This window comes from Triticum aestivum, chromosome 7B, assembly GCF_018294505.1.
Source record: "Triticum aestivum cultivar Chinese Spring chromosome 7B, IWGSC CS RefSeq v2.1, whole genome shotgun sequence".
NCBI classification, from domain to species: Eukaryota; Viridiplantae; Streptophyta; class Magnoliopsida; order Poales; family Poaceae; genus Triticum; species Triticum aestivum.
Window position 1 is genome coordinate 678,365,669 of NC_057813.1, and position 23,499 is coordinate 678,389,167.

A 23,499-nucleotide genomic window follows, 5' to 3' on the forward strand; every position below is an offset into this window, starting at 1 on the left:
ATGAAATATTTTTATAATAATATTTGGGGCATTGTGTTGTAGTACTTATCTCTTGGATTTGTAGTATGGATGTCATATAGTATATCCTTATTTTCTTCCATGTACATGAGCTTGTTGCATCATGAAATTACTAGTGATAGTAGGTATCGTCCAATTGGGTTATTCCAGGGAATGATTGCTAATGTAGTCCATTCTAGTCTGACTCACATCTAAAGGTCTTTCACTTAATGTCTGTTTCGGAATCGCTATTTCAGAAAAGGGTGACATATTCGACCTCACATTTGATGGCAACGTGCAGCTGGAACCCAGCTAAATATAATAGTTATTTTGAATTTTTTGGTGAATTGAAACCTTCACTTTTGGACCAAATACAACTCAAAAAAGAAACGTTTGGACAAAATACAACTCAAACAAAAAAAATGGACCAATTTCTCCCGCCCCGCCCTTCCGGTCTTCAAATTTCAACCACCTGCCTATCATTCGCATTTTCAACCCTAGGCTCGTTTCCTATCAACCCGGCCCTTCTTCACTGTCCGATCTGTCATCAATGGCGCAGAATTCCAAAGATAGGTCCGGCCCGAGCATATATATAGCGCCAGCCCCGATGAAGAATTCCTCCACTCACAGCCAGCCTCCAACGACACCTCGCGTTCCTTTCCGTCTCGTCGTTGTTCACTTTGGCTCTCACCATCCCTCCGCCTCCACAGTTGGCCCTCGATTCACCTCTCCATCTACCCGTGCAGCCGGGCAAACCTGTGACTGCTTCACCGTCTAACGCCAGCCGACCGACCAAGCGCGCGCTTGCTCACTGCAGGTGGAGAGTAGGACTGGACGTACGAGCGAGCTTTTCGGCTCGGCCCGAAGCTCGCTCCAGCTCGGCTCGATAGGATAATCGAGCGGGCCGAGGTCTGAAAACAGGCCCGTTTCGCGACCGAGCCGAGCCGAGTTTCAGCCGGTCCAGCTCGGTGACTCGCTTGCGGCCCAGCCCAATTCTATCGTCCATCGCAATGGCTAGCGCAGCATTAGGGCACGAGCAACACAAAGCCAGTCTCTCGTCTCTCCCTTTCTCTCCTCTGCGCCGCCTCGCCCCTCTCTCACCACGCCGCAGATCTGGATCGACGGCGACGAGCGACGCCGCGTTTCCTCGCCACACCGACAACAACGGACTCGGCACCGACGACGGAGCGGCGCGACCGTTCCTCATCACACCGGACGCAGACGGACGCGCCTCCCCTGGTTTCTCGTGGAACATGACGAGCCGGAGCAGGTACCTCCTTCCTTCCAATCCCTAGCCGCAGCTCTCTGAACTTCAGTAGTACGCATGTGATGGATCAATGGATGGATGGATCGATGGATGTAGTTATGTAGTTCGAACTTCCAGTACACATCTGATGGATGGATCAATGGATCGATGGATGTAGTCAGGTAGATGTATACAGACAGGTAGATGGATGGACGGATGTAGGGCCGAACTCCCACATCTACGTAGGGCTAGATGGATGGATGTATTATAGCCTGTACGGGTAGATGTAGCGGCGACGGATGGATGGATCATGGATGGATGGAGTTGTAGGGCAGAATGGATGGATGTATTATAGCCTGTACGGGTAGATGTAGCGGCGACGGATGGATGGATCATGGATGGATGGAGTTGTAGGGCAGAATGGATGGATAGATCAAAATTTTCATTGATTCCATGTGTAATTAGTTTTCTGCTGTTGATGACCTAGTTGATGATCTACTTGTTGTAGCATAGCAGCTTGAAAAATAATCTACTTGCTGGAAAATTACATAGACTCCATGTCTAATTAGTTTATTGTTGTTGATGATTGACCGTTTGTTGTTTGCTGATGTATGCAGACAATGGACAAAGAAAAGGGGAAGGCGGGTGGGAAGAAGGAGAAACAAGGTCGTTGGACTCCATTATGAAGAGCAAGTTGCCGGTCTCGGGGATGCAGAAGGAGAATGGGAAGGGCAATGCAGTAGCTACTGTGCGGCTGCCAAGGAAGCTGGCAAATGATTCCAGCAATTTCCCAATCGCTGAGTTGTTGTATAGGGTAAAAAAGGAACCTCTGCTATGACGTCTCCCTGACCCCGCCGGCGCTGGGGTGCGTGCCGGAATCGCTGTTGCCTCCGGCTCCGCAAACTACTATGAGAGGGAGGCTACATCTTCCCAGGTATGTAGGTGCAAAATATATATTTGTGCAAGCTCGTGTATGTGCTGTTTTTCTTTTTGAGAGTCAAATTTATGTGTGCCCAAGCTCATATGTGCTGTTTTTGGTACCTAAATGTCGAATATATGTTCGTGCAAGCTCATGTGTGTGCTCTTTTTGGTACACAAATGTCAAATATATGTTTGTGCAAGCTCACCTAGGTGCTGTTTTTGCTATCGAAAAGTCAAATATATATTTGTGCAAGCTCATGTATGTGCTGTTTTTGCTATCCAAAAGTCAAATAAATGTGTGTCCAAGCTCATGTGTGTGTGTGTGTGTTGTTTTGGTGTGCTAGGCAATGGAACATGATAAGCAAGCGGAGGAGGATCATGAGGAGGTGCAAGAGGATGAGTGTCCAAGCTCATGTGTGTGTGTTGTTTTGATGTGTTATGCTATACAAAATTTCTTTGTTTGGCTGTCAATATTTGATGTTTTGTTGTGTAAAGATCAAAGGAAGTTTTGTCCAAAATACAGTAGAAATGCTGCCCAATTCTTTCTCTAATCTGTTACATTGTTACAATTTTCGTAGAAGAACTCATAGAAGAAAGCTTATTTTTCATTACTATGACCATTTCTTAAAACAATAGATTGCTGGATGTTTCATTTTTAGCAATTAAATTGTTTGTTTTCCAAAATATGAGTTTAATTGCTGCAAAAGAATCAAGATTGTGGAGTATATACTGATATACATAGGTACAAAGGCTCTGGAGCAGCTGGCTTACGAGCCGGCTCGGTCTGAGCCGAGCCACACCTAAAACGAGCCGAGCCGCCTGAACTAGGCTCGTTGGCTGAGCGAGCCGAGCCGAGCCGAGCCGAGCCGCTTCAGAGCGAGCCAAAGCCAGGCTCGGATCAAGCTCGGCTCGGCTCGGCTCATGTCCAGCCCTAGTGGAGAGACCAACCGGCGTGGTCCACTCCTCACCGCGGTTCGACCCTGACCCCAAGGTTTGCTAAATCCTCCCCCGGCTCCTCGATAATCAACTTTTATTTAACGGAAATGTGGTCGGAGAACGGAGATATAGATTCGTTTGGTTAGCGGCAGCCCACGGGTGGTTTGGTCCGCTGTGCTCTGGCCCGGGGCAGATCTGAGGCATGGCCGTGCGTGCCTGGGTCCGTGAGTTCACGAAGGTACGACAGGCGGCTCCACCCTGACGTATGTTGCCGGGGATCTGATCTGGGGCGCCAAAATTATTTCGCCGGCCGCTTTGACTGTCCGTCGCCTCTTGAACTTTTATTAGGATTTTCGTGGTACCCGTCGTGGAGCGCACATAGTACTAGTTTCATCCTGTGGCTGATGGATTTTGGTTTCCGCTTTGCTTCCCTTCATGTGCTGATCTGTATAGCGGTGGTGTCATTTCTGGAGAGAAACTGTGTGCAAGCCTCGTGATATGTGTAAGCTTCTGTGGTTGTTTTTTGCTCTTGCGTCGCTGTCGTTGTCGTTGTCAAGCTTAAGGCTTAGACTGTACTGCTTTCTTTTTAGTCACTTGCTGCAACTAAATTGGGCAATTGGCCACTTCAGCCTTTTTGCTTATATTATATTTCTAGATTTGTATCAAGCGAACCACAGACTTAAGTATGTTTGTTTTTGTGAAGGAAGAAGGCGACGGTTTTGAATCCAGCACAGGTGCCTGCTTTCGCGGCGGACGGCGGCGAGTGTTCGGTGGGCCTGCAATCCTCCCTCCCCCCGCTCTCTGATTTTCTTCCCAACGGCGCTAAATTTTTTCCCGTACTCGCCGAAATCAAAAAATGATTCGCAGAAATTTTTGGATGAGTTTGAAATCGGCGGATATCGAGACTTCTGTCGTTACTATATCATCAATTTGTAGTTGGTTTGTTGATACTAGTTTATTGGGATTGAAGTTTATTGAGTGTTTTGGGTGTTTTATTTGCTAGATTTGCTGCCTGTTTGTATTTCATCACCATGATTTTCGCCCCTGTATCACATTGGAAATGAAATTTGTATCGTCTCAGCACAAACTTTTATGGAGCTGGATTGAAATTGGCTGATGGATGCACTTTGTAGTTATCACGCTTTTTTCACCTCAGTTATCAGGCATGCCCTTGAGTTGTTACTCTGGCTTAGTTTAATTTGGACACATATTTTCCTCACATTATGTGCAGTAATTTATCCACTGCTAGTTATCGCCATATTTCATGTTTTATAGTTATCAGTCCTATTGCATCTTATTAATCAGGTTTGTAGCCTCACAATTGTAGACCATTTGTCAGTTCATAGTGCTCAATGTCCTAATATTTCACCATGCTAGTTTTATTTTATTTTACCGTGATTGCTATTCTAATGTACCAAGGTCTGTAAGCTCTGGGATTTGTTTTTTCAACTCGTCGGATATATAGTAGTTATCATATTTCTCCTTTGGAAATGGGCATGCCTGCTGTAGCAAAATTACTAGTCTCTTAATTTTCGTTCATGCCAAAAATTAATTTTATTTTTGTTAGTCAACGCGCATCACTGCAGTTCTTTTGTTGCTATGTGTTCACGATGTGTTTCTGCACTTTTGTTTTATGGCTATGGTCTGTACTTTGCATAATTACCATCACTATTTTGTAGTATTGCCTTGTTTGATGTATATAAACTCTCGCCAAGTATTAGCAAGTCTACCAACCGGTATGTGTTGTACTATTATTTACCTTTCCTCTTTTCTCATTGATAATTTAGCACATTTTCGTTGATATTCCATAAGTAAATTTCGTTCATGACTATGACTGTCAAATTGTTGTTTCCAGGACAGTTGTGTATAAATTACGATGTAGTAGCAAATTTCACAAAGTTGTTTCTGGGTATTTTTCATCATGTACATTTGAAAGGGGTGGTACGATTTTTCTTGTGGTGTTTCTATACTTTAATTATGAAGGTTACTATGCCCTCTGGTATTTCTATATTTTTTTCAAAAAAAATTGTGGGACATTTTTAACTGTATTCCTCCTCTTGTACGCGACAGGGCACAATGAAAAGGAAACGCAAAGGAGATGCAGCAATTCAGGAGGTAGCTTCTTTGATGAAGTTGAAGTCCCCTACAGATAGAAACAAGGCTTCTTTCAGCTTGCTTCCTGGCAAACAACTTGTTCATGAGTCATATACCAACGATAAGAGCCACGATGATGGTGACGATAACGATGGCTACTCCGATGATGATGGAGACTATCGAATTGTTTTTCGTGCTCAAGAAGGAGCCTATGATTCTTCAGGCAGTAGGGCAGCCTATGTAGACGTCCAAGACAGTGCTACAACAAATGCAAATGTGTTGTCCAGCGGAGCAGCAAATGATGAAGGCACGCCAACAAGTGTGAGGATTGAACATGTTCTCGAGTCGCAAATTATGCTTAGTGAACCTTTTCGCACGACATTAGTTGATGGAGGGGAAGGCATGCTTAGCCAGCCAGATATGGCAGACAAGCGGGTTGAGGTGGGCAAAGAATCTTCCTTCAAGGGCTATGGTGCTTCTCTTGTGAAGGCTTTGGATAAGACTTACACAAGACGCAAGAAATTCAAGGTATCTTCTCCGCCACCACCAGTTGCACCAATTGACTCTGCCATACTATCGGAAGCTTAAATGGATTACCATATCAAGATCATTGTCGTACAAGAGCTTGGTATTCGGTTCACCGATAAGGGCACCAGTGAGAGCATTCCACCCCTCAGTCAGCAGAAGCAATATTCACGCAGGTGAGCTCTCATTGTCTTTCCTTTTTCTTTTTAGCTTCATCATCACTGTATGGTAATTTTTGGAGTGATTCTATAGTAACTTGAGTAGTTTAACATTGATAACTTATAATTCTCATATTTACACTTTGTTTACTTTTGCTCAAGCCACTTTCTCTTTTTCTCGATAGGAGACCTAACAAGCAGGTTGATACGGCTAAGTAATCATCCAGATCAGCCCTCCCGATGAAGAACAGGAGGTGGCGGCGGCTTCATATCGTAAAACGCGATGATTACATCTCTCTGTTTTTTGGATGAATAGGTATTTATAGAGTTGGAGTTAGGGTTGCCGGAGCTACCAGGGGCGCACAAGCCTGCCAGGCGCGCCCTAGGGGGGTGGGTGTGCCATGGTGGCCTCCCTCTCGTATTTCTCTTCGCCAGTATTATTTATATATTCTAAAAATATTCTCCGTAAAGTTTTAGCCCCATCCAAGAACTTTTATTTCCGTGCAAAAATAACACCATGGCAATTCTTCCCGAAAACATCATCAGTCCAGGTTAGTTCCATTCAAATCATGCAAATTATAGTTCAAAACAAGAGTAAAAGTGGTTGGAAAAGTAGATATGTTTGGGAAGTATTAGTGACCGGATGGGGCGACGAGGCGACTCTCTACCGCATTGAGACCGGCTACCCGTCTGTCTGCATGTCGACATTAAATAAGCGGGATAGCCGAGAAACCCACTTTGGTGCCTGCACTGAAATAACTCGATGTTTGGTTTAGTCGGTGCCTGGTATTTATATGTGGTCGCGCACAGCTTGATCCGGACCACGCCACGTCCATTTTAGTTCCTCCTTCATGCACCAACTCTGCCATGGCGAGCTCTATATCGAAGTGGGAGAACCTCTCGACGGAGCAGAAGCACCAGTTTGTCAGCCTTGCGGCCGACTAGCAGCATTGTCATGCGCGACGGATAGAAGTCGGCTTGCCGAAGGTGAGAGATGACGACGATCCGGCACCCCCGCCAGTGCCAGTCCATGCATGCAACCGCACTTCAACATCGTCATGATGGACAAGCAGGCAGCACTGCCAGTGTCGATGTTTTGGCTGGCGCAGGAGGAGCCAGGCTCCTACCTCGCCCTCCTCACGCATCCCTGGCTGGCTGAGGACCAAATCTATGGTGGGTTCACGACCACAGCGGCCATGGCCTCGGAGTAGCCGATCTTTGTCGACGAGAAGGGAGCGTTCTGCGAGACCATGTGCAGCGCTTGCGTTGGCTGCAACGCAATCATGGTGGAGGCGGGCGTGGTAGCTTAGGCGATCACGAACGGGGACATTGGTAGCTCTGCATCACCCACAGTTCACGTGGGCCACAACGACCACGAGTCTAGCCCGTCCAAGTCTATCATGAACCTCACATCGACTAGCTATGTCCAAGCAGCGGAATTCGACAAGGAAGAGTAGGACATATGAGAGACGTAGGCGTCCGCATTCCATGTGGGCATATCTGTGTCCCATGTCTTATTCTTCCTCGCCGGTGACCCGTAGCTGAACATCGTAGAGCTCTGGCCTGGCAAAGATGTCGGACCTGAGAAAGACAGGATATGGAACACGAACGCTTCCACAATTGGCGAAGATTTAGACTAGGTTTACATTTTATGTTAAAAATGTCATGTACACTTTTGTTAAATGAAATATGTTAAAAATGTCTTGAAATTGGTCTTGTTTAAATGATCGTCTGGTTTGTTCAAATATCGCTTAAAATGTGTCCAGACATTTCATGGATAGGGTTGGATGGCCGGCTCCTGTGTTATTGTCGTGGATGGATACCATTTCTGTATGAGTGGATAGCGTTGAAGATACCCTAAAGCTTTTTTTTTCTTGAAAAACTCTACAATGCTACAAAACTTTTTGGAGATAAGTTTATGGGAATGATAAAAATAGAAATACCGAATACTAATCTAAAAATCTGACTTGAGATGTGTTTTTATCAGAAGAAATGACTTAATTTATTTTGAAAATTCCTTTAACCGTTAAATTTCTAACGTAACAATGATTTTTTTTTGAAAGATCCATCTTGGCTGGCTTCAATAGTTTAGCAGAGAACAGACAGGTTACAAGAGTTGATCAAAAGATCAAAGACTAAGATAAGAGCAACACGGGACTAAAGGGAAAAGAGAAAGCCAAAAGGTGGTAAAAATAATATCTCGCATCTAAATCCCCGAATGGGGTCTCTATAGCTTTGGCTCCCGCTAAATGCCACTGTTCCATGTTTCGCCGTATTAACTTAACAATGATGCTTAACCACGTTGGAAAGAAATGCATTAGAAGAAAAGACAACCATCGTTTAAGAAAAGACATACCTCACACAATATATGTATAAGCAGCAGAAAAGTGTGGTTCACACCAGCTAAGCGCACGTAATCTATGTCTCATCCCATATGGTGCATCAGATGATAGGCTAGGCTGACGTGTAACGTGCCTGTATCCGGCGCTTTTCGGCCGAGGACGCGCGCGAAATCACAAAAATCAGCAATGCAAGCTGTACTAGACTACTAGTGTACTTGATCCCTTCACGTACACGCCATGGCATATATCTTTTGTCGTGTTAATAACCTTTGCTTTTGGGTGGTGATCGTGTTAATCAGCAAGAAACTAGTCTCCTGGTAATAGAAACGGCGGAGCTGGAAAGCAGTGCGTGTATAACAGTATAAGCTAGGAGAAATACAACCAAACAAAAGTGAAAGGGCACTAATCTGCGCCGGCGCACCGGCCCAACCGTTCGGCCGGTCGCGTCAGGGCCGTTGGATTTGAGCCGCGTGGGCCATTGGATCTGGCGAAAAAAAAAGGGTTTGCCCCGCAGCTTCTTCTTCCTCTCGCTGGAAATCACATCTCCCACTCGGCGCGTGCGTCCTCTCCCCTCCGGTGCCTGACCTCGTCGCCGGTCCCCACTCCCGCTGGCCGTCCTCGTCGCCGGTCCCCATCCTCGTCGGCTGTCCTCGTCGCCAGTCCCCATCTTCGCCGTCTGTCCTCGTCGCCGCCTTGACCCATGAAATAGCTGCGCCTGCGGTTGTAGCTCTCAGCAGCGACGGGTGAAGCTCAGGTTGCAGCTCCGCCGCTGTCCCTCGCCGCAGCCCTGTCGCCATGGCCACGCCCAGCCAATCTTTTCTCCTTCATCATCCAAGTGCAGATATATTTTGCTTCAACCATGGTTCATTTTTGCTACGACCGGTGACAGGAATCGCTACAACCATTCATGTCGACAGTCACGGCGCCGACCACGATTTGGTTCAACCTTCGTCGGGTTTTGCCGGGAGTAGCAAGACGTGGCACCGGTTGTAGCTTTTCCCGTTGTCGATTGCAGCAAAAAATCGCGTGCAGCTCCTTGCCGTCAACCCGTCGTAGCCTCGCCGTCATAACCATTGTTGGCTCTAGCTTGAAGCTTTTTTCATGGTCGGTTGAAGCTTTTTTCGTAGCTGCTTCCAGCTTTTCCATGAGGATTGAAGCTTTTCTGTCATGCCTGTTGAAGCTTTTTTCTCCATCGGTTGGAACTTATACTAGGCCGGTTGAAGCTTTTTTCCATGTCCGTTTGCACCAATTCGTTGCCGTTGCCGTCGCAGGTCGCGGTCTTCCCCACATATGATGGATGTAGCAAAAATCCCGCCGGTAGTAGCAAAATCTTAGGACGGTTGCAACAAAAAAAGGCACCGCGCTAGTAGGTCGCAGACCCGCCGTGATGAATGTAGCAAAATCCGGCGCCGGTAGTAGCAAAAAAAGACGACGGTTGCAGCTTCTATCTCAGCTGGTTGTAGCTTTCAGGGGGGGGGGGGTCATCGTTGGAGTGGAGCTAGATGGATGGACGGAGTGCGCCATGAGAGGGGGGAGGTAGGAGCACCGCCCCGGCGAGTGGGATCTGGTCTAGCCGGTTGGCTTTCATCGGCATGGCGTGTGCTTTGGTCGCTCGTGGAGAGAGAAAGAGCTGGGGAGGAAGAAGAGCGGTTGGCAGATGGATAAGGCCGTAGATGCGTGGCTAGGAAAGAGGGAAAGAGGGTGTTGCATGTGGGCCTGGATGCGTGGACGAGCGACTTGGCGCAACAAGGAAAAACGGATCACACGCCCCATGCGCGACCGGCGGAAGACTCAGCCAGTGCGCCGGGTATAAACGTTTCCCAAAGTGAAAAGGAACAATGCAAGCTGTAAGGCGGTTCTATACGTGCACGCCATGATATATATTTTTTGTCAGTGTTAACAACCACTCCCTATTCATGGTGGGGCGGCGTGGTTCCAGTGAGGCTGAAATGTGCGTATGCGACGCATGGCTTGATGCCGGAGGCTGGGCTGCGCAAGACCCGCTGTTAAACCCCATCGTCTTGCACACATCAGGCATCCACCTCAAAGTGCATCCACCTCCGTTCGATTGTGGTATAGGCCATGGCAGCCGCAGCAGCGGGTGAGAACAGCAGGTTAACTAGGGTCAGAAAGAAGGGGGATGGCAAGTTCACCGCAGTTATGAAGCACCCGGTGACGAAGACATTGTTGTGGCTGGGGACGTACCAGTCCCCTAAGGTCGCCGCGTGCGCCTACGACCTCGCGGCTAGGGAGCTGAAGGGCACAAAGGCAAAGCTCAACTTCCCCTACCCTCCGCCGGCCAAACTGGTAATGGAGGTGATTGCTGCACCGAGGCACCGCAGCCGCGGTCACGACGCACATGCACCACTCTTTCAGGTTGTTAAATTTTCACCGGACCCCACAGCACTGCCTCCACCACCGCCCAAGCTGGTAGTTTACTTTTCCTTCCACTTTGAAGCGCCCGCTAGAGACACCCCACCGGTGCCTGCATACCCGTTCCTGCACATCCCGCTTCCGGCACGTGCACGTCTCAGCCTGAAGCCGGTGCATGTGCACGCACCTGCTCCACAGCCACAACAGCCTATCCAACGGATGCAGATCATGGCGCAGACGGAAAGCTGCTTAAGCTCCTCAAGGGTCTTAGAGTAATTCTATAGGGATAGGAGAGGCTGTTTAACTTGTACCTCAATTCTCTCTCTTCTTCTCCCGTATCTCTCTGTAACGACCTGTTTGGTCTATCTCTCTGATCTCTCTTGATTTCTCTCTGTAACTTGTGTACCAAGGCTTTTGCCCAATATATACAATACGGCCCGAGACAAAGGGTTCTATACTTCCCAAATACTTTCACATGGTAACAGAGCCTCTTCCTCATTAGATTCAAAGAGATCGCATCTAGCTACCTTTGCGACAGAGATCATGTCTACCACCTCCGCCATGTCACCCAACACCATGGGCGCAATCACCACCACCTCCTCCTCCACCTTTGCCTCCCCATCCACAGCCACCCGTACCTTCCACGGATCGCCACCACGGGAGAAGCTTACAAGGGGGAACTCACTGCTATGGAAGGCCATCGTGCTGCCACAGATCAAGGGTGCTCAGATGGAGCACTACCTCGATGTGAAGATCCCGCCACCGTCGGCCACTCTCACCATCACCAAGGACAGCAAAGAAGAGCAAGTCATCAACTTTTCACGAACTCTCTGGTATGCACAGCAGCAACAAGTTCAAGGGTACTTGATGGGTTCCTTTTCCCGCGAGATCCTTTCACAGGTTGGCACGCTCTAGAAGCCGGGCGAGGTGTGGCGCGTCATCAATGAAATGTTCGCTACTCAGAGCCAAGCACATGCGATCAACACCCGCATCGAGCTCACCAACCTAAAATTAAAAAGTAACATGGCCATGGCAGAGTACCTTGGCAAAATCAAGAGCCTCACCGATGAAGTTGCGTGCACCGCTGTGGCACTCTCCGATCCTGAGATCGTACGTCTCCAAGATCCTTGCTGGCCTCGACATGGATTACAATCCAGTCGTCTTTGCTCTTGCTCCATGGGTGGAACCCCTCACGGTTCCAAAGCTGCATAGCCAGCTGCTCAGCTTTGATGCCCGCCTCACCCTCCTCCATGGCGGCGATCTACGGCAATCTTCTGCATACTCCCCTTAACAGGGTCGCGGCCGTGGCCATGGTCACCAGGGCGCCAACCATGGTGGTGATCGCGGACGTGGCGCTTCTTCGGGCGATGGTGCCCGCTCTGGTGGTGGCTACGTCAACAACAATGAGGGTGGCGGCTACGGCACCAACAATGGGGATGTCGGCTTCAACTCCAACAATGGCCGCCTCAACTCTTCATCACGTGGCCACCCTCATTGTCAACTCTGCAAGAAGGCCGGTCATGAGGTCATTGATTGCTGGCATCGGTTTGATGAAAATTTTGTCCCGGATACTCGTTTGGTTGTAGCCGCTATGCGCGAGCAAGGAGGGGATGGCATCTGGTATGTCGACTCTGGTGCTAGGGACCACGTCACCAATGAGCTAGAGCAACTTGCCCTTCACGAGATGTATCACAGCAGCGACCAGATCCACACCGCTAGCGGCAGAGGTATGGATATTTGTCATATTGCTCAAGCTTCACTTAATTCCCCTAATCTTCAAAGTGATCTAGTTCTTAGGGATGTTCTCCATGTTCCACAAGCTGACAAAAATCTTTCCTCTATGTCTCGTTTAGCCACCGATAACAATGTCTTCTTTGAAACTCACCCTCGTTATTTTTTTCATCAAGGATCGGGCAACGAGGGCACTTCTCTACCACAGTAGATGCATTGGAGGACTCTACCCCATCTCACCTGAAGCACTTAGCCTCAAGCGTCATCACGTCTACTCCGTCATCACGCCCTCTTTGGCACGGTGGCATCAAAGATTAGGACATCCCTCATCAATCATAGTTAGGCAAGTAGGCAATAAAGACAATCTTCCTTTGTCACATAGTTCAAATAGTGAGTCTATTTGTGAAGCCTGTCAATGTGCCAAGAGCCATGAGCTTCCTTATCCTAAGTCCACTACTGTGTCTCATGCTCCCTTAGAGCTTATTCTCAGGGATTACCCACTATGTGTCTTGCCCTCATGCTCATCAGCAGAATGGCTCTGCTGAGCGCAAACACCGTCATATCATTGAAGTTGGTCTCTCTCTTTTAGCTCATGCATCCATGCCCCTAAAGTATTGGGACGAGGCTTTTATCACAGCTACATATCTGATCAATCGCCTTCCCAGTAAGGTTATTATCAACTCCACTCCTTTAGAACGGTTGTATCATCAAAAGCCAGATTACAATTACCTCAAAAAAAATTGAGTGTGCTTATTATCCCAATTTACGTCCATACAATCGTCACAAGCTTGAGTTTGGCTCCACACAATGTGTCTTTATTGCGTGCAGTAACCTTCATAAAGGATACAAGTGTTTTGAAATATCTACTGGACTCATTTATATCTCTCGTGATGTTATCTTTGATGAGACACTCTTTCCTTTTTCCACACTTCGTCCCAATGCGGGAGCTTTGCTTCGTGCGGAAATAGCACTTCTACTAGACTATGCTACACTTCTTGATCACGGGGGTGAATTAACTGATCATGATCATGTGCAAAAATCCAAAGAAAATTATGTTTCTAATGCCTTTTGTGCAGATTCCTGTCGTCATTTTATGTGCACCACATACAAAATAGGCACGGCCTCCAGTGCTGATTCGGCTGACAACGCACAATCCCAGACGGATCCACGGCAGACTGCAGCGCTGGGCGGCGCGAGATCCCACACTGATTCGTTGTTGCAGCGCACCCTGGTGGCCGACAGCACCGCAGACCAGACGGACCCCACCAGTCCAGGCGCGTCGCGCCAACCGGCGCTCGCATGCCCCGCGACGCCCATCGGGCAAGGCGCGGGGGGTAGCGAGTTCGCGGCTGCCACGTCTCCAGGGGGCCCAGCAGCTAACCGCGTCGCGCCAACGCGGGACCCGCCAGTTGCTTCCGACTCGCGAGTCGATCGTGGCCGCGCGTCGGATGTGGAGCAGACCCAATCTTCCTTGGATCAAGAGCCTCATTAGCCTAGATCTTCTGCGGGCAACGTTGCAACAACAGGATCTTCTGCGCCTTCTTCACCTCTTCGTCGACACACAAGGTCTCAATCAGGTATTGTCAAGGAAAAACAATATAGTGATGGTACAATAAAGTATAATCCAACTAAGTGTGATTTCCTTGCCACTACTGCGAACCTATTAATCTGCATGATGCTCTCGCTAACAAGGATTGGAAGGAAGCCATTGACAATGAATATAATGCACTTATAAAAAATCAGACTTGGCATCTAGTACCACCGCAACATGGTGCTAATGTGATTGATTGTAAGTGGGTATACAAGATTAAAAGAAAATCTGATGGAAGTATAGACAGGTATAAGGCAAGGTTGGTTGCAAAGGGTTTCAAGCAAAGGTTTGGAATTGATTATGATGATACCTTTAGCCCTGTTGTTAAAGCAACTACTATTCGTCTTGTTTTGTCCATTGCTATTTCCAGAGGTTGGAGCTTAAGACAGCTAGATGTTCAGAACGCGTTTCTTCATGGTGTTCTTGAGGAAGAAGTGTTCATGAGGCAACCACCAGGTTATAAAAATCATAGCACACCACACTATGTATGTAAGTTGTATAAAGTCGTATATGGTCTAAAGCAGGCTCCAAGAGCATGGTATTCTAGGTTGAGCATGCAGCTACAACATCTTGGGTTTACATCATCCAAGGCAGATACATCCTTGTTCTTTTATAGCAAAGGCAATATCACTATTTTTGTGCTTGTTTATGTTGATGATATAATTGTTGCTAGTTCATGTCAAGAGGCCACTGCTTGTTTGCTTAAGGATTTAAAACTTGAATTTGCTCTGAAGGATCTAGGTGATCTTCACTATTTTCTTGGCATGGAGGTAAAGCAAATTATAGATGGCATACTTCTTTCACAAGAGAAATATACAGCTGATGTTCTAAAGAGAGTGGGATTGGAGAATTGCAAACCTTTGAGCACACCAATCTCTACCTCAAAAAAACTTACAGTTGACAGTGGAGAAGTTCTTGGCTCATAGGATGGAACAAATTACAGGAGCATTGTAGATGCTTTACAGTATCTGACACTTCCACGTCCTGATATCTCTTATTCAGTAAACAAGGTATGTCAATATTTGCATGCTCCTAGAACTACTCATTGGACAGTAGTTAAAAGAATTTTAAGGTATCTCCAGTATACTCAAGGGCTTGGACTTCAGATTGTCAAGTCTTCTTCCTTGCTTGTTACTGCATATTCTGATGCAGACTGGGCAGGGTGTGCTGATGATAGGAGATCTACTGGTGATTTTGCTGTGTTTATGGGATCAAATCTTGTGTCATGGAGCGCAAGAAAGCAAGCTATTGTCTCAAGGTCAAGTACAAAGGCTGAATATAAATCTTTGGCAAATTCTACAACTGAAGTGATGTGGATACAAACATTACTTTATGAACTTGGAATTAAAGCTCCACAAGCTGCAAGACTATGGTGTGACAATATTGGTGCAACTTATCTCTCAGCAAATCCTGTTTTTCATGCACGGACGAAACATATTGAAGTTGATTTTCATTTTGTCAGAGAGAGAGTAGCTCGAAAGCTGCTTGAAATTCGGTTTATCCCCACACGGGATCAACTTGCGGATGGGTTTACTAAACCTCTTAGTGAGAGAAGATTAGATGAGTTCATATACAATCTCAACCTTGGCAAAACTTCTTGAGGTTTAGATTGAGGGGGAGTATTAGAGTAATTGTATAGGGATAGGAGAGGTGTTTAACTTGTACCTCAATTCTATCTCTTCTTCTCCCGTATCTCTCTGTAACGACATATTTGGTCAATCTCTCTCTCTCTGTAACTTGTGTACCAAGGCCTTTTCCCAATATATACAATGCGGCCCGAGACAAAGGGTTCTACGCTTCCCAAATACTTTCACAAAGGGAAGCGCTAGGGGCTTCCTCTCGCCACCTGGTGTTCAAGAAACCCAAACAGTTCATCGTTCCCGTCACACCTAGTGCTCCAACAGAAGGAACTGCTGACAATTTCACCAAGCTGTGGTATTTCCCTGGTGCTCCTGTTGTTTAGCCTCAGCCGTGCGCAATATGCACTGAGATCCCATAGTCATGTGCCATCATAATCCAGAGGCAATCTGAATCTATCTATCATATCAGTTTTAATTACAAATGTTTTGAATGTTGTTCTCATGTGTCGCTACCATGTAATAGGTGTATTGTAGTGTTGTTTATCATCATGTTGTTTGTTTTTACCAATCATGTAATCTGTTAACTCTTGTCTTGTGTTTTATTTTCGAGTGGGTGCACTGTTGTCTTATGTTACCATACTATATTTTGGGTATGAAACATTTAATCAGTCTACTCCATTAGTTAATCAATATGTTGTTTGGTGTGGAGTTTGAGATAATTGATTTGAGCTGAAGAGAGAAAATATAGCACAAACACCAATGTTGTTACAGTTTTTAATGCAAAGCGAAGAAGGATGAAATATGTGAGTTTCAAATTCAGGAAATCAGACTCAAGGATCAAATGATCCTAAAAAATCATAAAAGTCCAAACTCTCATGTCATCCAAGCGCGCGGTTGTTGTAGTATATCATGAAAAAAGTTTTTTGTAACCTTTATAACTGAACTATAAATGGCCACTAACAATCAAATCCCCGTCCGCTTCACTAGTTTATGTCTCGAAGGCGGCATGAACATTTATCTCTATCCAGATTTCTCGGGGGATCACGGCCCTGAATTTCGGTACATCGATCAATAGTATTAGAAGTATCCAAATGTATAGAAAACTATAGTAACTCATGTATGGTGATATCTAAAGTAGTGGACTATCTTCGGTATATTAATTTTATTCAATAAGAATAATCTTAAAAAATGTGGAGTAGCAAACATATTTGAAGTACAAAGTTATTAGTTGTCTTAACACGAAACATTTTTATAGTAATATTTTGGGCACTATGTTGCAATTGCTATGTTGTAGTACTTATCTCTTGGATTTGCAGTATAGCATATCCTTATTTTCTTCCGGATGTACATGATCTTGACGCATCATGAAATTACTAGTGATTGTAGCTATTTTCCAATTGGGTTATTCATGGGGTTATGATTGCAAACGTAGTCCATTCTAGTATGACCCACATCTAGAGGTATTACATTTGCCTTGTGTAAGGTGAGTCTAAGATAAGTTTTGAGGACAACCGATGATGTTCTTGAAAGGTTCAGGCCTATTGGGTATGGAGAAGCAACAAGATGATTGAATTTGGCAGTAGGTTACCAGATAACATAGATACTAGGTCAAAATCTTTGCTAACCTTCCCCGCAAAAAAAAGCTTTGCTAACTTTACACTAAATAATAAAATTGCATCTTTCTTGTATCTCATGCTTTCTTTGTCATAAACCACATGTGCCACTTTTTGTCCACTTTTGGCAATAGATTTGGTTGTTGCCACCCAAACTAATTGTGTAGAACCCTAAACTCAATTGCAGAAAGCTTCACATGTGTGGATAGCGGTGCCAAACAAAGTCGTTTAGAAGAAACCCTAGAACTGAAAACTCATTGTTATGTGAAAAGCTTAGCAGAAATTAAAAGCATGTGCATTGGTGAGCATTCTATCCACATCTGGTTTGTTGCTTGTTCTTTATATCAGTACCAACCTTGCATCTAACTTATTTATGACACGTGTAAGTTTTGATGGTTAAAAATCAAATTACTCAAGTACCGAGGTGTTACAGTTTGTAAAGTAAACGAATATGTATGAAATATTGTAAATTAAAATTTTCGGAAAGACAAGGTCCTACCTTATATACCTTATCGCGCAGACTCGTTAGCAACTAAGTAAATGGCTCTCTTAATTTTGTCCTACACCACTAAGCGTGAAGTTGCATTGTATACAACTTTGGCATAATTGATCCAGAAACTCTATAATAGTATACACTACTGCAAAACGACCTAGTGGTGGTGGTTGGCAACTATATTCCCGCCACTGAAACATTTAGCCCACGGCTAACACGGTAAGAATTTACAAGTGGCGGGTGGCATTTTTTGCCGGCCATTGCAGACCCAATACTTGTTGTGGGCCCTCTTTTGTACCCACCAAGGTGTCTGGCCGAAATAGTGGTGGCGTGTACCTAACGGTGCCCGCCACTAACGTGACCTATAAGCCATTTCCCAGTAGCGATAGCATTTTAATCTATTTGGAGCATTTACCACTATAATAGGAGCCAAGTGTCAAGCACCTAAAAATCTTCAAATTCCATACTCTCATAGTTACAATCAGGTTGTTTTAGTATATCATGAACAAGGTTCAAGCTTTAGATCTGAACTAAATTGACCACTGACAAGCAATCGATTATGGCTTCACTAGTTTCAGTCTTGAAGGCGGTATGGACGTTGATCTCTATCCATATTTATCGGGGTGGTTGCATCCTTGAATTCAGGTACATTGGTCACACTTAACATCCTGTAAGGTAATATCTACAGTACTGTATGGTCTTGAAGATACTAATTTTATTCAACAAGAACAATGAGAAACATTGTAGAGTAGCAATCACTTTATGACCATGTTAAAGTGACAATTTATCATATCTCAACAAACACACCAATGATTATATCAAACTGATCCAATCATGTCAGGCAGCTCATGGGAACATGGTATCGAAGATCCAAAAGAGAGAGAAACATCTAGCTACTAATATGGACCGAAAGGTCTTAATGGAACTACTCACACATAGTCATGGAGGCAGCAAGGTTGATGAAGAAGCCTCCTATAGAACTCCAGAACGGGCCTCCAGATTGGATCTTTGCTAAAAAGGAACTTGCGGCGGCCAAAAAATTCTTGTAACAATAAGATGTTTTCATATTTATAGGATTGTATGGCGGTTGAATCAACGTAAGGCAGTGTAGGTGGGACCCACACACCCTGGTGGTGTGCCACCTGTCCATGTGGAGCCATGTGGATCCTCTCGTTTTATCCCGAAGCTTGGTGGGTCCTTTGTTTCCCGAAAGAAAAATCATGTTAAATTGGCATTGTGTTTTGACATTCGAATATATTAATAAAACATGCAGAAAACAAGAACTCACACCGGGCATTAGATTAATAGGTTAGTGCAGAAAAATAATAGAAAATGCAATAAAAATGATAAATTATAGATACGTTTGGGACATATCAAAGATGTCGTGACAAAAATAAGTGGATATATTAGTGGAGGGGGCCAAATGTACCTGGCCTAACGAAAAGACACAAACGCCCATTGATCCTACCCGGGGTTGTCGGTGCTAAATCCGGATGATCTCGGGTAGGGGGTCCCATGCTAGATGGTCTGACCTAGATGGTGACAAAGGAAAGTATGGACATGATATTCTACCCAGGTTCGAGCCCTCTTGCGGAGTTAAAACCCTACGTCATGCTTCTTATTATTAATAATTATGGGGTACGGAGTACAGATTGATCTACCTCGAGATTGTATGAGTATTACCTAAGCTCTAAACCTTGCAAAGGTGAATGTGTGTCTCTACAGACTAAACCACACAATTATATAGATGTTGGGGGTACCTAGGGTTTACAAATGGATGGTTACAATCTCTAGAGATAAGCATGCCAATGGAAACATGCTTAAAATAAACGCCAAGTCTTGAGGAGATCTGTGTCTTGATCGCGCCGAGGGCCAGGGTTAGTGTGGCCGCATCAACAGTCTTCAATGGGTCTTCAGCCTAGCCCATTATTGGCTGGCCGACCTGCTAAGTATCCTCTAATCCAGGACATCAACAGGGGTGGCCAACTAAAGAGACCAAAACAACCCGACATGAAGCAAACGATGCGGACAGCCGACACCTTCTTGGGAGCCAACACTTCAGACACAACCGAGCACCTGGTTGGCCCAAGCAAACTAGCAACAAAGCCACCGGCATGAGGGGTGATAGGGCATACACCCGCATGAGACCGGCTGGTGCGACCGACCTGGCCCGACTGGTCCAACCCAACTGTTCGAGCAGCGAACGTAAGCATCAAGCAAGCCGGCACAAATGGAAAGTCGCACGCCCCAGCTGTAGCGACCTAACGAGCCTGGTGGAGGCGAAGATGACGACATGCGGGTGTAGTTACCCTATTACGTGTGGGCGTGACGCAAGACGCTGCATGATGTCGCCCCGACAGAGCCTTCGGTCCACCCATCGGGACACCTCGGTAGGCACGGAGGGCTTGGGCGTCACACGATCTAGCACAAGCGACCACACTGCACATCTCCGTTATAGCAACTAATCTAGCAAGCAGGGGCAAAGACACCGACAAGAGAATCCGGCAAGGCCGTCAGGCGCAGGCATGGGCACGACACGAGATGCCGCATGACAGTGGACTTAGGCATGTGCTTGTGTGGTCCACTTGCTATGGACCGTCCTGGTGGGGCGCATGTGTCCAAGCCATCCGTGCCAAAGTCCGCCGGTGACGGTCTCAGTACACCCGTCATGTACATGAACCGACTATAGCGATCACGCGCCTGCAGTCCACCTGTCATGGACATGCGCTAACGGTAGCCATCGCATGCCCTCGGTCCGCCCGTCATCGACCTTCCAGCTGGGTCATCCAGGTGCGATCCGTGTGGTCAGATCGGATAGCTCGCCTTGCCTGTTAGAGCCTCCTACCGCAATCCACCAGGCAACGGACGGCTGGGATGCTTTCTTCGCCCGACTGTAGAGATCACGCACACTCGTTCCACACTCACGGGCGGTCACATGCTGACTATAACGATTGCGCACCCTCCGGCCACCCGTCATCAACCTTCCAGCTAGTTTGCCCGAGTGTGAGCCGACCAGGCAGATCGGGCAGCCCGGGTGCAAGCCCACTGCCAACGGACGGCCAAGAGCCTCTCTTCGCCCTTGAATAGCCCAGGAAGGTGGGCATTCCGGCATCCTTTATAGGAGTAATGAGTTAATTCATTCGAAAGGATTGACCAAAAACTTTTTGATTTAAAGAATTGATCAAGATCATTTTTTAACCATCCTCCATTTATAGTTCATAACGTTTTTGCAGGTTCATGGCAGTTGTTTATGTTTGATGTACACAGTGGAATAATGCGTCAATTCTGCATCATTATTTACAGGAATATTATGGAAGATGTTGTTTTCTCTCTATAACTTGACGAATCAGTAAGAAAATATTCTTTATACCCATATTAGTTGTAATATTTAATTTTATTTTCGATATGTATTGTCTAGGAAGTGTTCTTGTTTTTTTTTCACAAGTACTATTGTATATTATGGCTTCTTGATGTGGCAAACAAACTATATACCTTAGAGTGGTGCTTCTTAAATTAATGAGTACAATGTGATTAGCATTTTAATATTATACTATGGCACAATGTTATTTGTTCATCTTCTATGAAGTGTTTACCATTATGGCTCATACAAATAAAATTACCAATTCTTGATCCTAAAAAAGGCATAATTGAATTCTTTTCAATAATTTTTATATTTAATTCAACACAAAAATGATAGTGTTTACTAGCCCATTATGCAATCATCGAGGAAATCATAAAAAAGTTAATCATTTCAAAGTTTGAGCATACTAAAGATGGTGCCCTCGCATTTGCGAGGGACACTTTGTGATTGTCATCGAAAAGAAAACATGGTAATAATCTATTACCTTTGCGATAAATTCACATTTATTTATCTTCCTAAATCTTATACTGTTAAAAAGTTCATCCCCACTACAAGCAAAATATTCTTAAAAAGTCTTGTACCTCAGCAAGTGTGTCATGCCAGCGTTCACTAGCACTATTTTTCAGCCATGCATCACATCCACTTTTTCAGCCATGCATCACATCCACAACCCTTAACTCTTACAACATGCACTCAGCTACCTCACCAAGTCATGCATGTTTGCCACATCATAATTAGTCATGTGCTTATCGAAGACATGCATCTTAGAAAAACTCATGTCATTAGCATGCCATCTTATTCATGTGGTATGGAATATTAACTCGAACTGACGGCAGATGTCTATCGTTAGGATAGATTAAATAGTGAAAATGTGAATACAGGTATCGGCTGGTGTACCGACTATCTGTAAATACTAAGGGCACCGAGGCGTCTGAGCGCTGTAAGCCATCCAACATTATACCCATCGGTGTGAGGACGCGTCCACTTATGTGAAATCCCGAAAACCAGATGCAAAGCAGGGGGAGGTTGGCAGGCTTTCCAACCGCCGCCACGCACCCGTTCGACACCCCGGTCCCACCCAAATAATCTCTCGAGCACGTGCCATCTCCGGCGCAACTCCACCTCCACTCTTCACATTGCATTCATGCCAACCTAGAGGGGACGCGGCCCGTCACTAGAGCCAGCATTGAATGGGAGCGCTGGCTGAGAGCGTCGCCCCCATCACATCCCGGTCTCCACACCTGTTCAATGCCGGAGATATTTGACCCGACAGAGCGAGGAGACGACTATCTACCGCATTGAAGCCAACTCCCTGTCTATCCGCATCTTTACATTAAACAGGCAGGATAGCCGAGAAAACTACTTTGGTGCCCACACTGAAACAACTCGACGTTTGGTTTGTTCAATGCCCGGTATTTATACGTGGCCGCGCACAGCATGAACCACACCACACCACATCCATTTCCGTTCCTCCTCTGTGCACCACCTCTACAACGGTGACCTCTAGAGTGAAGTGGGAGAGCCTCTAGGCGAAGCAGAAGCATGTGTTGGCAAAGCCTGGCGGCCGGCTAGCAACAATGTCATGCGCGACGGATAGAGTCCGGTATGTCGGAGGTGAGAGACGACGACGTAACGATGAGCGACGCCCACACCCATGTCGGTCAATGCGCGCAGCCGCACTTCAACATTGTCAGGATGGAGGAGCAGTTGACACCGCCAGGGTCGATGTTTTGGCTGGCGCAGGAAGAGCAAGGCGACAATCTCGCCCTCCTCGCGCATCACCGGCTGGATGACGGCCAAATCTACGGTAAGCTCGTGAGCGAGGAGGCCACAGCAGCCATGGCCTCGAAGGACCCAAACTTCGTCGTCCGGCTGGGAGCGCTCTACGAGACCACGGGCAGCGCTCGCGCCGGCTGCAATGCAATCATGGTGGAGGCGATCGCCAACAGGAACATCGACATCTCTGCATTACCCACGGTTCACATCAGGCCACAACAACCACGAGTCTGGCCCGTCCACGTCTATCATGGACCTCACACGGACCTCATGTCTGTGTCCCATGTCTTACTGTTCCTCACCGGCAAATCGCAGCTTCACTTTGCGGAGCTTAGGCCCGGCAAAGATGCCAGATATGGAGAAGACAGGACATGGAACACGGACGCCTCCATGGCTGGTGAAGATTTCGACTAGGTTAACATTTTATGTTTAAAAAATGTCATGCACACTTAAATGAAATATGTTAAAAATGTCATGATATTGTCAGGTTTAAATGATCGTCTGGTTTGTTCAAATAATATTTAAAATGTGTCTGGACGTTCGATGGATAGGGTTGGATGGCCGGCTCCTATATCACTGTCGTGGACGGATACTATGTCCGTTCTAGGGGATAGCGTTGAAGATATCCTAAAGCCTTTTTTCTTGAAAATCTCTACAATGATACAATACTTTTTGGAGATACCTTTACAGACATGATAAAAATAGAAATACCAAATATTAATCTAACAATCTGACTTAAGATGTGTTTCCATCAGAAAAAAT

General features: G+C 46.0%; 1 protein-coding gene across 1 annotated transcript; it reads left to right on the forward strand.

The window, feature by feature from the left end:
* The first annotated feature begins 10,301 nt into the window (after positions 1–10,301).
* LOC123161830 (ethylene-responsive transcription factor ABI4-like) lies at positions 10,302–15,877 on the forward strand. Its single transcript, XM_044579652.1, has 3 exons — positions 10,302–10,856; positions 14,347–14,350; positions 15,738–15,877. The coding sequence occupies exons 1-3, from the start codon at positions 10,302–10,304 to the stop codon at positions 15,875–15,877; spliced, it is 699 nt and encodes a 232-aa protein (XP_044435587.1).
* Positions 15,878–23,499: the final 7,622 nt, after the last annotated feature.

Bases quoted from the DNA above. Each gene is read 5' to 3' on its own strand.
- LOC123161830 (XM_044579652.1), top strand. From the start codon at position 10,302: ATGGCAGCCGCAGCAGCGGGTGAGAACAGCAGGTTAACTAGGGTCAGA.